Consider the following 15,475-nt stretch of genomic DNA (forward strand, 5'->3'; position numbering starts at 1 on the left):
GTTTGTAATTGTGACACATCACTTCATGTGGGGCAGTAGCAAAACTGAGAAAATGGAAACAGATTTTAGAAAAAGCTATTGGAAATAACTTTAGAGAGCAAAGCAGGAGCCAACTAACTGGAGTGTTTTACCTACTATTTTGTGATTATTACCTTTACAGGAAGAGAACTAACAATGAGGAATAGAGCTTCAAAGAGTAGTTGTATTTACGAACAGGAAGAATGAGGAACTAAATAAGAGAATGAACAGAGAGAAGCAGGAGAGCAGTTAGAATATGTTGTTAAAGAAATAACAAAGATTTATTGTTTTTGTTGTCTTCCCAGAAGTTTTTTTGCTGTTTAATTATTGTATCCTTATCATTGCTTTTGTCCTTAAATCCTGTCAGAAGGAGGTGGTATTAATTTAACCTGTTTTATGTGCTGTGGTGATTCCTAAATAATTTCTTTCTTGTAATTCTTCTCTCTGAGTCATTTCATGTGTTAGCTTTGAGCTTGTCTTTTTCATTCCTCCATTCATAGCAGTATGGCTTTTGACTCTGATGTATCCCTGAAACTACTTGGTTGAGGTAACCAGTGACCAGCCATTTTAAATATAAGACATCACAATTGTAGAATTCTTGAGAATCTACATTTTTAAGCCTAGCACATGAATTTCTGAAAGAATTTGACACTCCCCCACATCCACCTCTCTTGATAGTCATTTCTCACACTACTACTTTTAGATGTATGCTTAAATATTCTATTTTTACCACTATGTTTACTATTTTAAACCTCTTTATAGTTGGTTCATAGCTAAATACAGTATGCTTAAGTATAACAAATCAACCAAAAAGAAAATAAGGAATACTTACCAGTATCATCTACTGAGGTATAAATAGGTCTTTCTATTCTTTAATTCAGTCAGTGTTTATTGTGAACCAACTGGGTGCCTAGGTACTTTGCAGGATGCTTTGAAAGGTGTGATACATTTTTAGGGTGCTAACTATTAGAAACAATGTACTCTTTGCACAGCTATTGAAAAATGTGCTCTTTGCTTTAATGGAACTGTTGCTAAGGTATAATGGGGGAGCATAGAGGATGGCTCTTTCAAGAGAGAATTCAGGAAAGACTTTACAGAGGAAATACTCTAGGTTATAGTCCTTATCCTGAATTCTTTGGGCCAGATGTCTTTTAGATTTCAGATTTTCTTTGGTTTTAAAAAGATACATATTTTGAGGCTTTCCTTGTGGTGCAGTGGTTGAGAATCCGCCTGCCAGTGCAGGGGATGTGGGTTCAAGCCCTGGTCCGGGAAGATCCCACATGCCGCAGAGCAGCTGGGCCCGTGCACCACAGCTACTGAGCCTGCGCTCTAGAGCCTGCAAGCCACAACTACTGAGCCTGCGCTCTGGAGCCTGTGTGCCACAACTACTGAAGCCCACGCACGTGAAGCCTGTGCTCCACGGCAGAAGAGGCCACCACAATGAGAAGCCCGAGAAGCCGGCGAAGCCCGAGCATTGCAGTGGGGAGTGGCCCCTGCTCACCGCAACTAGAGGGAGTATGGGTGCAGAAGCAAAGACCCAATGCAGCCAAAAAATTTTTTAAAAAGATACATATTTTTCCCTACCACCCATACTAGCAGGGTATAGGACAGCATTCTTAAGGATATTAATAATTCTGTAGTGAAATGTGAATGGGCACTGTAAATGAGCTACGTAATAACTATAGTAGCCTGATTTAAACACCAAATGAGTTTTACAAACCTTAGGAATACTTGGTGTAACTAAACTATAAGTGCTTTGCCACTTAGCTTGTATTTGCACTATGTGATTTTAAAATGGCAAGGGTTATTTCCACTTTCCAACTACTGATTTTTTTGTTGGTTTAAGACTGAATTATCTTTCTTTTCTTAAACTACTCTATAAGATGCTTAATTTTTTTTCCTTTGTAGTTAGTTCAAGTTTGGTATCAGTGCATTCTAAAGCCAGAAAGCCTGTGGTGTGACTTAGTGATTTAGTACATGTTTTCAGATTTCTACAACTTAGCCATTTTACTATATTGGACTAATCTTCATTCGTACTTTACTTCATATTCTTCCAGATACCACCTAGAAATGGCAGCAAGGAGAATCATGAGTGAAAAGCATATTCATTATGTTGATTATCATTGTCTGTCAGTTTAGAATGCAATGGACTTGACTTCAAAGATTTTAATCCTAAACCCTGAGGAATCACTGTAATAACTGATCTCAGTGTATAAATTTCTCTTTTGACTTAAATTACTGTCAAAACTTTTTCACAAATCCTCTGTGTTACAACTGAACTGAATTTCTCCTGATGTGGATCAGAATTAAAACTGTGTCTTTGCAGTTAAGCTCAACTTGTTCATTCATAATAGTTATGGAACATATATAAACTGTTTGGCTAAAAATTTCAGGTATGTTTCACATCAGCAACAGTTGCTAATGAGAAAAGTTTTTAATTTTGGAAGTAAAAATAATCAAATTTGCAAGTTAGATCAGTTGGCCACAGTATGATGAAGATAGGAAGAATATAGGCATGAATTGAAAGGTAATTACTGCTGTTTAGACAAGAGGCAGCCAGAATTTAGAGAATAAAATAAGATATATTTCATGGTTGAATGGTTGAGATAAGGGAGGAATCTGTTTTGCTTGATTCGGGATTGTAACACAGCATTTGCTCTTGTCACTGAGATTGTGACTAAAGAATAAGGAGAGGAATGAGTTAGATATTGATAATGATGTTACAGCCTGGCTTTTTCAACATGAAGAATTTAAAGTCTTCATAGAATGTTTAAAGAAAAATTTCTATAAACACTCAGAGGGGTAGATAGCTCTGTTACCTAGTATAGAGGACTGATAGCTGGAGCTAGCTTATATATAATCCCTGCTAAGATTTGAGATGCTGAGGTTTCTGAACTATTAGCTATTTTTAAAACATCACAGAAAGACTGCATTAATAGTACTTAAAGTTTAAGTCCACTGATATTTTAATTTACTCAACTCCTGTATCTTTCCATATTAAGAGATATATTTTTTAATGTAAATTTTACCACAAAACATAGCTGCACTACAAAAATTGAATTACACAAGTTGAATTATATTATTGTATAAACTTTTTCAGCCCTGCAGAAAAGTTAGAGAATAGTACACTGAATACTGATAGATTTTTCATCTTAGTTTACTTTAAGTTTTTGCCACATTTACTTACTATCTATGGAACCCTGCCTAATTTATTCTACATCTTTTAAAAATAAGGGCCTTACCCTTCATAGCCATAGTAGCTTTGTCACACCTAAGATAACTAAAATCAGAATATCATATTATCTATAGTTAAAATTTATCACCTGTCCAAAAAGTTCTTTAAAAGCTATTGCTTCTTTTTAGTCCACTCTTATTCCCAATTTAGAGTCATTCAGAGTTCACATTGAATATAGTATTTGGCTGTTCTTTTTGGAGTCATTCAATCATGTCATGTCTTTTTGGTCTCTTAAGAATCGTTCTTAATGACATTGTCTTTTTACTTGAAGAAACCAGGCCAGGTGCGTTTTAGAATGTTTCACATTTTGGGTTTGTCTGGTTGTTTCCTTATATTAGATTCAGGTTAAACATTTTTGAAAAGAGATAATGTGTTTTCTATTTGTATCGTATCAGGAGATATACAATACTGTTTCTTTGGTCACTATTTGAGATTGGGGTTAAGTTGAGTGTATATATTTTTACTTGGATAGCTGAAAAATAATTTCCTTCCCTATTTCTAAGTATTATTTTTGTATCATGAGGGGACACTAAATATGTACTTTAAAGCTTAAAATACAGTTAATGGAGGTGTTGTTTATTCTTGATTTTTATCTGTATTCTCCAAAATAAATATTTCTCCTTTCTTGGTTTTAATTAAAAAATGAGTTGATTGAAAGTTTAAGGGAATCCTCACTCTTCAATTTATAATTAATGTTTGAAGATATTTGAAATTTATTACATTTATTACAGTGCTTTGATTTTCTTCATTTTCATGAAACTCATATGGTCATTAATATTAGAGCATTCCTTTTGATAAAATCCTTGAAAGGAATTAAATGATAATGTAGTAGATGAGATCTTTTGGTACTGATTCAACTTTGTACTATAAATATCATGTTCTTTATGTAGTTGAATGGTAAATGAAGCCAGTTACAATGATTCGTAGTATGCCCACAATTATCACCGTATATTAGGCTCACTTGTTGTACATGCCTCTATCAGTAAGGTAGGCTGGAAAAGGCAAGGCATCTCTTGGTTTTTAATTTCCGTAGCATCTACTAAAATTGTGGTGACAGTCTGAGATTGTTGTCAGAGAGACTTTAATATTGAGTCAGCCTAACTTTTATTTACTCCAGTATTTGCATCATTTGGGATCTTATTTTGGGAAATTTCACCCTTCTGTTGTCCATTTTCCTTGTTTGTAAAATAGGATCGACAATAATGCCTCTGATGGTGCGCTTAGGTAGCATAAAACTTAGGTGGCCTAATGTATGTAACCCTTCATGAATGCTATCTTCATGAATAAAATATTAACATTTTATTTTCCCACATGATAGCATTGTCAAGTTTATGAGCATTGCTGTCTGTGCAAATAAAAATTTTCAGAGTTTTAGTCATTATTTTCCTGTGAAATAAATAATTTGAAGCAGTACTTATGTGAAAAGGTGTCTGGTCCCAGAGGTGAAACCATAGTGAAGAAGGGTAGTAGGAGGACATCAAGAAATGCTATGTCTAGTGTGATATATATTTTCTTTCCAGAACTGAATTTTTACTTCTTGCTTGTCCTAGCACTTCTTTCAAACACACACGCAAAAACACACCACACCACACTACAAAGCTTTTCTTATTTCGATATCCAAATACAGGTAAGGCATGGCTTTGTTTCTTAAAAACTGAAAAGAATTTGTCTAGGCAAATTGAAAGTGGTATGATTTTATATGATACTTAAGAAAATTTTCATGCAAGTTTGGATTTAATATTATTATACTTTTTATGTTTTTAAATAAATGAACAAGATTTTACTTAAAGTAAATTTATTCCAGACTTACTCTTTGATTTTAAAAAATGGATAATAATAGTTTAACCTGGCAAATAACAAATAGCATAGAAATATAAATAAAGGGAATCTAAATCTGCTATTTCTTATCATATTGTAGAATTTACTTTCTTGCTTAGTAATCAAATATTTGTTATATACCTACTCTATGCCAGGCTTAGTCCTACTGCAGGTAACAAAATAGACAAAGCCTTTGCTCTCATTAATCCTACATTCTAATGGGAAAAAAAGACTAAAAGCCTATAAAGATAAGGAAGATAGTTTCAGATACTGTTAATGTAATATCATTTCTTTCAAATAATAGTTTATGTAATAATAATACATTCCAAATTCTAAGTTAGTAGCAATTCAGTATATCAAAGAGGTCCAAGTTAATCTGATCATGATTCCAGGCAGTTATACTATTCACAGACATTGTTGTGACATCATTTTTGCTAAACCAATTTTGTGCTTTTTAGGATAATTTTAGAGTTGAAATGTACCTCATAAATCAACTAGTCCAGCTCTGCATTCAAAGGAGAACTTTGAGACACGTTTGTGGCAACTGTAATAGACAATTCTACGTGGTGACAGCAAATTATAGAAAAATTAACACTTTTTGTGAGAATTCAATATATTGTTAGCATCAGAAGTATGCACGTAAGGAAAGTGTAAATTACAAAAAAGTTTGTGTTAATATAAAGATTCCATTATACTACCTTCAAATTAAAATTGAAACAATAATACCCTTTTTTCCTTTAGTACTATAGTTAAACTAATTTTATATCATAATTCATAGATAATTGTTTACATAATTCAGAATTTTAAAATCAATTATATAAAAATAATTCTGTTGTATCTAGATGTAAATATGTACCTTCTTACCTTGCTATAACCAAAGAGTCAGCCTGGGCTTCCCTGGTGGTGCAGTGGTTGAGGGTCTGCCTGCCGATGCAGGGGACACAGGTTTGTGACCCGGTCCGGGAGGATCCCACATGCCATGGCCACTGAGCCTGTGCGTCCGGAGCCCCCCCCCCAAAAAAAAAAGAGTCAGCCTGCAGTTCAGACTGTTCATTTCAAAGATGAAGAAATTGACTCTTAGGGAAACTCTCTCAGTTGTCTAAATCGAAGTAAAAAGTAAGAATATATCTTCAAATAAGATGTGAGGGTTTTTTTGGTAGACAGCATTGTATTTTTATATTCAAATATTAGTTCTCAACTTCCAGTGCTTTAGTATTATCATTGTTAGGCCTACTAGATATGAAAAATTGAAAAAAGGAAAATTATGTGAATAGATCTTAGAACCAAGAATGTCAAAGTTATTTCTATTTGGTGTTTCTTTTGTGCTAAGAATACTCAGTATTCAGTTGTCACAATAATTTTTCTCCATAATAGGTATTGTCTTATGAAAATTCTAAAGCAATGTCAGACACTGAGGGAAGCTCTTATTACAGCAGGAAAAGAGGTTATATGGCATGGGCGGACAAATCATGAACCAGCGCATTACTGTAGCATTTGCGAGGTAACTTCTTATTGACAGTTTTGTTGTGGTTTCTCTAGGGTTTGGTTTCTTTTGTTTTTTAATTATAAATTTACCTATACTTTAATGTATTTTATTGAAATTGACTATCATAGCAATTGTATTAAATTTTCATTTGATGGTATAATATTTCATCAAATATTAACTCAGAAGTATCTCCTAACAGTGGTATTTGTGTTGCACCTTCTTACCAGATGATTATCATCTCAGATTTTAAATCAGGAACAATTCGTAGTAAGTACACAGTTGCCAGCAAACTGGATCTATTTCAGTATAGGTCTAGGCTGATAAGTGTTAAGTCCTTTGTAGTTAATTTCATAAATTTTTAATTTTTTTCTCTTGTGACCAAGACTTTTAAAAAGTACAAAGATAAAGATGTGGTAGCTGTTCTGGAGGAGCTTATATTCTACTTGGATAATACAATTTGTTAACAACTAAATGTGATATATATGAAACCGTAATGACTGTGGTCATATATACAGACTATTATACAAATATTTACGAAAAATGACTTTCTAACATTACCATCGGAACCCCTTGAAGGATGAATTTGATTTCAGCAGGCGCAAAATGGCTTGAATTGGAGAATAAAGCATCATTAGGTGTTACAGATGGGGAAACAAGTAGTGTACATAATAAAGAGGTTAAGTAGTTCAGTGTGGCTAGAAAATGTAGCACATATTTTCAGAATGTGTAAGAGATGGTGTGTAGCTGCGAGCATCTTGAATTTAAGGAATCTGATGTTTATTCTAAGGTCGTTAAAAGTTTTAGAGCAAGCGACTCAAGTCATGATACGTGTTTCAGAGAGTGGTAGTTGATCATTGAAGAGGATGGAGATAGAAAGTGAAGAGCCTAGTTGGGAGACTACAGAATGGGTAGTGTGTTTGGTTTATTTGTTTTTTTGTTTGTTTGTTTGGCTGCATCACAAGGCATGTGGGATCTTGTTCCCAGATCATACCCATGCCTCCTGCAGTAAAAGCACAGTCTTAACCTGGACTGCCAGGGAGATCCCTAGAATGGTGTTAAGAGAAGTTAACTGAGGGCTGAGACTCATAGGTAGTGTTAGGGATATAAAATAAAGGGAGAAGGAAGGGAGAAGTGTTTAGAAAATAAAATCAACAGGATAGTTGATCAAATGGCAAATGATGACAAGTTGAAGAAACACAACCTTTTTACTGGGCTCCCTAAAGTATGTTACTGCCTGTTCATAGTAATAGAAAACCTTATGAACTCTGCATTTTTTTTGTAATTGCTTTACAGTGTTGTGTTAGTTTCTGCTGTACAATGAAGTAAATCAGCTATATGTATACATATATCCCCTCCCTCTTGGACCCCCCCTTCTACCCCGCCATCCCACCCAGCTAGGAGGTCACCACAGAGCACTGAGCTGAGCTCCCTGTGCTATACAGCAGGTTTCCACTAGCTATTTGTTTTACACATTGTAGTGTATTTATGTCAATCCTAATCTCCCAATTCGTCATACCCTCCGCTTTCCCCTGTGTCCACACGCCCATTCTCTATGTGGCATCTCTGTTCCTGTTCTGTGTATAAATTCTTCTGTACCAGTTTTCTAGATTCCAAGTATATGTGTTAGTATACTATATTTGTTTTTCTCTTTCTGACTTCATTCTGTGTCACAGACTCTAGGTCCATACACATCTCTACAAATGACCCAGTTTCATTCCTTTTTATGGCTCAATAATATTCCACTGTATTTACCACATCTTCTTTATCCATTCATCTGTCATTGGACACTTAGTTTGCTTCTGTGTCCTATTGTAAATAGTGCTGCAGTGAACATTGGGGTGCATGTGTCTTTTTGAATTATGGTTTTCTCAGGGTATATGCCCAGTACTGTGATTGCTGGGTCATATGGTAGTTCTATTTTTAGTTTTTTAAGGAACCTCCATACTGTTCTCCATAGTGGCTGTATCCATTTACATTCCCACCAACAGTGCAAGAGGGTTCCTTTTTCTCCACACCCTTGCTAGCATTTATTGTTTGTAGATTTTTTAATGATGGTCATTGTACCTGGTGTGAGGTGATGCCTCACTGTACTTTTGATTTGCATTTCCTAACAATTAGTGATGTTGAGCATATTTTCATGTACCTCTTAGCCATCTGTATGGTCATTTCTTTGGAGAAATGTCTGTTTAGGTCTTCTGCCTATTTTTTGTTTGGGTTGTTTGTTTTTTTGATACTGAGCTGCATGAGCTATTTGTGTATTTTGGAGATTAATCCCTTGTCAGTTGCTTCATTTGCAAATATTTTCTTCTGAATGCTGTCTTTTCGTATCGTTTATGGGGTTCTTTTTTGCTGTGCAAAAGCTTTTAAGTTTAATTAGGTTGTTCCAAGACAATTTGAGGTGATGAGTTTCTAATCACTGAACAAGTCAAGCAGAAGTCAGATCACTTGCCTAGAACTTGGAAAGGTCTGAACTAGATCTTGAAACTGTGTTATACTTATGAGATATACTGATTAAATCTGTTGGCTGTTTTACTATTGTATAGCCTCATTGAAGTATATTATTATAAGGCCAAACAGATTCTGGTTAGGTATTATACCTCAGATATATAAGAATCTATTCTGTATATGAAAACAAGTATTCTGTCTATTATCCACTTTCCTGGCAGTCATTGTAACTCAACATTCTTTCTAAGATGCACTTATTGTCTCTCCGTATGGTAAAGTTCATGAATACACCCTGTACTTATCTTCCTTAATATAGTAGGCTTAGAAGTGAACACCCTTTATTAGTCATCTATGAGTTTTGGGCTCTTGAAAATAATCTCATCATGTTTATTCAAGTGTTTGTTTCCTATTTTTCCTTCACTTTTCCATTTTTCTTTTTTTCCTTTACTTTTATTGTTATTATTATTTTGGTTTGGTTTGCTTCCAAACTAAGCACTATGATATCTAAGAGTCCAAAAATGAATAAAATAGTTTAGTCACAACCTTTGTGGAGCTCAGTGTGAGGAGAGAGAGACAAACAAAACCAGAACACTATGAATACTATCATGAAGAAGTAGAAAAATTATCACTTTTTTCTATTTTTGTTCTGATATTCTGGGGAAAATAAAAATAGGCTGATCCTTATAAATGTTTGATTAAACTTTAATTAGTGATTATAACGAGGATTTCATTCCATTAGTTTAATCTCTAAGTATATAACATTACCCTTGTCTTTGGGTGTCCTACAAAATAAACCTGGTATCTCAGACATACAACTCTGTGGCTTTTTTAAGTCCCAGCATTTAGACAAAAATAACTGTCCACATTTTCATGTAAAGTAGAATTCCATAGTTTTATAAGTTGTGCAAATAAATTCAACTGTCTCTGTTCAGTGCTTTTTCTCTTACAAAATAGGTGGAGGTTTTTGATCTTCTTTTTGTCACTAATGAAAGCAATTCTCAAAAGACATACATAGTACATTGCCATGACTGTGCACGAAAAACAAGTGGAAATCTGAACAATTTTGTGGTGCTAGAAGAATACAAAATGGAGGACCTCATGCAAGTATATGACCAGTTTACATTAGTAAGTGAATTCATCATGTGAGAGTACATAGTTAGCTGGGTTGTGAAGCAGCAGTGTTTGTTTTTGCTAACTAGTTAATAAGGATTAATAAGATATATATTGGTTAATAAGATGTATATTTGTTAATAAGATGTATATTGGTTCCATTGGTTCAATAGATGATGTGTAAGAAAATATTCCTCTTTTTCATACTTGGAAGCCTTTTATCAAATTAATATATATTACTGTTTGTCCTTTTCAGTGGGAATGGCCTAAATAATAACAGTAATTACATTTAAAAATCTTTGTGTACTTTTAGAATATTATCATAGTCTTTATGCTACTTGGTTGGCTTAATTGATAAAACCAAATGTTGGTTACTTAATTCTGTAGGTATGATCTAAAGAAAAATCATTATGTTTTTAATATTCTTCTATTTTCAGAGCTTAATTGTATTTATTTAAGACCTAGTTCTTGTTATCTTTTAAACTCACGGAAATATTTGATGGATTTTGACTAATGGTATGGTTTATAAGATGCATGAAACTAAATTCAGAAGTATGTGTATTCTGCATGTTTTAATTTCAAAGACAGGTTGCCAACCTTTACTTTTGACTTTGAATGGCTTTATGAAGGGAATTACAGTTATTCATGAGTTGTTAATACTGGTCAAGTGCCTTTTGTTCTAAATATTGAAATTTAGTTTGTAGTATTTTTAATTGAATGGTGCTTAGGATTGCTTAAAAAAGAGAAAAATTATGAGAAATATGTGCAATATATACTCTAGCTGAGAAATGTTCATGAACCAATAACTAGTGAAATTTTAATTAAAATTTTTAAAGTTTTTCACAAATTCTATGTTTTAGCAGTCAGTTTGGTATGTCCTGTAAGTTTTTGTGACTAAATGATGTACAGAAAAATGAGGGTAATAATTTAGAACTCTTAGAAATATGGTCCTAAAGGACACAATAAAAGCACATCAATTAGCAGGCTATTGAACTTTTTTATAAGACTTGGTGTTTCTTTCTAACTCACTTCATAAGTAGGCTGTATATTGTTTATAGCCATGAACTAGAGAACACTTTTAAGGATTAATGATATACTAAAATAATTAATACACCTCACTTTTAATTTTAGGCTCCTTCAGTATCATCCTTCTCTTCTTGATATTGTTCCATGAGTATTAAATGACACCTTTTCTGATCTTCAGGAAAGTTCTGCACCACTGGGTTTGTAGCTGCTTCTTAAGAGTGCTGACCAAAAGCTAATGTCTATGCAACCTTCCAAGAATATTGTCAAACAACTGGATGTAGGAGAGCACTTTTCTGCTCCAAGATGATCCAGCTTTACTTAGTAATAATTATCACATGTTTTATGGTATCTGACAAAACTGGCATTGTCCAACAGACTACTGACTCGATGATACCTTTTTTGTTGTTTGTTTCTCTGTTTCTGGACTGATAAATTAGTTTTCATCTATATTTTATCCTTTCAGAAGTTTCCTGGGGAAGATACACTGTCCTCGCTGGCCATTTGTTTGCGAAGATAGTTAATAAATTTAAATCTTTGGTTAACTTTTTTAATGTGAAAAATTAAAGGAGAAAAATATTTTTTAACTGCATTAAGTTTTTCTGTATTGTTTTGAGGCCATAATGGTTCCAAATTAAGACTTTTTTAAAAATTTCGTAGCCTAATAACAGAAGATACAAAGATAATCGATTGCACATAGACTAAGGAATAAACTTTAAATTTGTGATTTTGTTTCTAATCTTAATACAGATTTACACTATTTATGAATACATATTTATTGCTTGAAAATATTTGTGAATGGAATGTTATTATTTTTTTTTGAGATTGCCTGCTGTTAAATATTAAGGAGTTCTGTAATTTTAAACACTACTCCTTTTACATTTTGTATGTGTAAATAAAACTTTAGCATTGTACAGAATCTTTTGTTAAAGTTGTTCAATGTTCAAAGGGTTTTCCACTGTTTGAGTTGTAGAAAGACTTTCTGTAAAGACCCAGATTTTATTCATTTTCAAATCTGATTATATATATTTTATATGTACATATATATTCACACACATGTATAACATATATAATACAATACATAGTTGTAAAAATATAAAGAAAACTTTTGAATTTTCACATATATGATAGTTTCTGAGGTGCCTACTGTAAAGTATTACTTGCAAAAGTATGTTTATTTTGAAAGTAAATGTCTTTCATCTGATTTGTTAGGTTTCGGTTATTGCAGTGATCACCAATAAAAAAGTACCAGAAAAGTGTAGAGTAGAAAATGAATAGTGAAGTTAAAATTTTAAAGAGAACATGATGTAGGTTTGATAAATCTTGTTTATTATGAAGAGGAGAGTCAGAATGATGGTCTCCACTCTAAGAACAAATATATTAAGTGACTTATTTTCTGGATTACATGACTTAAAATTTCATGATTTTCTGCCTGTACAACATGGTTCAGCAAGGGGAGGGGGGAATATATTCAAATTCTGTATCACTAGTAAATTTTAACAAGGTGAAGGTTTTTTACTTCATATGAACAAATTACTCTTAATTAACCATTAACCATTTTGTAAGAATTCCTTGTTTTCTACCTGTACTTGCTGAAGCTTTTGGCCTGTATTCTCATTTTATCACATTTTTCTTTATAACAGTGTTCCAGGGAGTTTTGGTAAGGTTCTACAAATGAAGTTATGCAAATGTCTAGAGAATTTATAATCCTATCTGGTGAAATGCCTTTATGATTGTATTAATGAAGTACTTTTTTCAAATAACTTTCTAGAAATAATTTAAAGACAAAAAGTTGTGCATATTTTATTAAATTTAGGTAACAGTTTTTCAATAATTGAAATCTGAACAGTAATCATATATATATATACATACATATAGATACACATATGTATACACATGTATATATAATTTCAAAAGGAAGTAATTATAATTCCATTTCAGTTAAGAAAACTAGCAAATGCCACTCATATTATTTTAACAGCTATATTTTCTGATTTTCATGTAAATGGTTTTTGTCCAAAAGTCAAAATATGATAGAACTCAAGACAGACTCTTTTGAAACGAAAGTTAAAATTTAACGATCAGGAGACTTATAAAGTATTACGTTTATATTATAATTTATTAGTGCTACATCTGAATTTTTTAACTAGCTCTATTTTGTATTTCTTACATAGCATCTTACTGTTTCATCTCTTTTTGAGATGATTTATTGCCAAGGTTCGTATAAATTGAACTACTGTATTTACCTGCACATAAAAAAGCCTTAGTTCTATTTGGATTGCCTGTCAAGAATTTTACTTCACAGAATTTTACAGTCTTTAAAGCAGTAGAGAACAGGACAGGAAATCAAATATACGACCATCACTTAGAAGTATATCTACATGAACGAAGTCTTCTGTTTCCTATTTTCTTTCATCAGTTTAATATCCTTTATAAATTGGATTTTGGAGGTGGTTGTTATTTTACTGCAGGAAGTGTAAGACTTGTTAACATAGACTCCACCCAAGCCTTTTTTTTTCCGGTGTGCCTTTTTTTGAAAAGTTGAGGTACAATATTATGTAAGTTTTAGATGCACAGCATAATGATTCACAGTTTTTTAAGGTTATATTCCATTTATAGTTATTACAAAATATTGGCTATGCCCTGTGTATTCATCCTTGTACCTTATTTATTCTGTACATAGTAAGTTGTACCTGTTAGTTCCCTACCTCTATCTTGCCCTCCCCCCACCTCTTCCACTGGTAACCACTCGTTTATTCTCTGTATCTGTGAGTCTTTCTGTTTTGTTACTTTTACTAGTTTTATTTTTTAGATTCTACATATAAATGTTATACAGTGTTTGTCTCTGTCTGCCTTACTTCACTTAGTATAAAACCCTCCAAGCCCATCCATGTTGTTGCAACATTTTTTTTTATAGCTGAGTAGTATTCCATTGTTTTTGTATACCACATATTCTTTATAAACACATATCTCTTAAAGGATACCTAGGTCGCTTTCTTATCTTGGCTATTGTAAATAATGCTATGAACATTGGGGTGCATGTATCTTTTTGAATTAGTGTTTTGGGGTTTGTTGCATATATATACCCAGGAATGGAATTACTGGATCATATGGTAGTTCTCTTTTTAGTTTTTTGAAAAACCTCCAAACCATTTTCCATAGTGGCTGCACCAATTTACATTCCGGCCAACAGTGTAGGAAGGTCCCCTTTTCTCTACATCCTCACAAACATTGGTGACTTATGGTCTCTTTGATGACTGCCATTCTGACAGGCAAGAGGTGATACCTCATTGTGGTTTTAATTTACATTTCTGTGATGGTTAACAATCTTTCCCTGTGTTCGTTGTTCATCTGGGAAAATGTGTCTTCTGCCTTTTTTTTTTTTTTTTTCCCCCAGTACACGGGCCTCTCACTGTTGTGGCCTCTCCTGTTGCGAAGCACAGGCTCTGGATGCGCAGGCTCAGCAGCCATGGCTCACGGGCCCAGCCGCTCCGCGGCATGTGGGATCTTCCCGGACCGGGGCATGAACCCATGTCCCCTGCATCGGCAGGCAGACTCTCAACCACTGCGCCACCAGGGAAGCCCCGTTTGTGGGGTTTTTTTGTAGGTCTTTTTTGTTCTCATCTCTTGTAATTTAATGACTTTTTTTTCTTTTTTGCCTGCATGGCGTGGCCCATGTGATATTAATTCCTCAACCAGGGATCAAACTCACACCCCCTGCAGTGGAAGCATGGAGTATTAACCACAGAACTGCCAGGGAAGCCCCTTAATTACTTATGTTTGGATTTCTTTTCATTTGTGTGTGTGTATCTGTTACAGATTGTTGACTTCTGGTTACCCTGAGGTTTACATATAAGTACGCACAGATGCATACATATGCATATGATTGTTTGAAGTTTCTGATCTTTTAATTTAAAATGCATTTTTACAGTCCTTCATTTTCATCTCCCTCTCAGGATTACTGTTTTTTTATTTAATAAAATTTTATTTATTTTGCTGCGTTGGGTCTTCGTTGCTGCGTGTGGATTTTCTCTAGTTGCGGTGGCGGAGGGGGGCTAATCTTCGTTGCAGTGTGCAGGCTTCTCATTGTCGTGACTTCTCTTGTTGGGAAGCACAGGCTCTACATGCACAGTCTTCAGTTGTTGTGGCACGTGGGCTCAGTAGTTGTGGCCTTCAGGCTCTAGAGCGCAGGCTTAGTAGTTGTGGTCTGCAGTATGTGGGATCTTCCCAGACCAGGGATCGAACCTGTGTCCCCTGCATTGGCAGGCAGATTCTTAACCACTGTGCCACCAGGGAAGCCTGGATTACTGTTTTTGATATCATATTTTACATCTATTTGT

General features: G+C 33.9%; 1 protein-coding gene across 7 annotated transcripts in view; it reads left to right on the top strand.

Moving 5' to 3' along the window:
• The window catches only part of LOC309978899 (lysine-specific demethylase 6A-like), a 186,445-nt gene that overhangs the window by 153,428 nt on the left and 17,542 nt on the right, over positions 1 to 15,475 (top strand). For 5 of the 7 annotated variants that reach the window (XM_082865555.1, XM_082865556.1, XM_082865557.1 and 2 more), the window contains 3 exons: positions 6,446 to 6,572; positions 9,957 to 10,127; positions 11,244 to 12,913. The exons of 1 other annotated variant lie outside the window; for it this stretch is intronic. In XM_082865555.1, coding sequence (XP_082721681.1) covers positions 6,446 to 6,572; positions 9,957 to 10,127; positions 11,244 to 11,273 — 328 coding nt within the window. In that variant the 3' untranslated portion in view covers positions 11,274 to 12,913. Of the gene's footprint in view, positions 1 to 6,445; positions 6,573 to 9,956; positions 10,128 to 11,243; positions 12,914 to 15,475 lie in introns of those variants that run through there. One more of the 7 variants, XR_014327152.1, reaches the window with a different exon arrangement.

The sequence above is a fragment of the Leucopleurus acutus genome (assembly GCF_964270905.1).
Source record: "Leucopleurus acutus genome assembly, chromosome: Y".
NCBI classification, from domain to species: domain Eukaryota; kingdom Metazoa; phylum Chordata; class Mammalia; order Artiodactyla; family Delphinidae; genus Leucopleurus; species Leucopleurus acutus.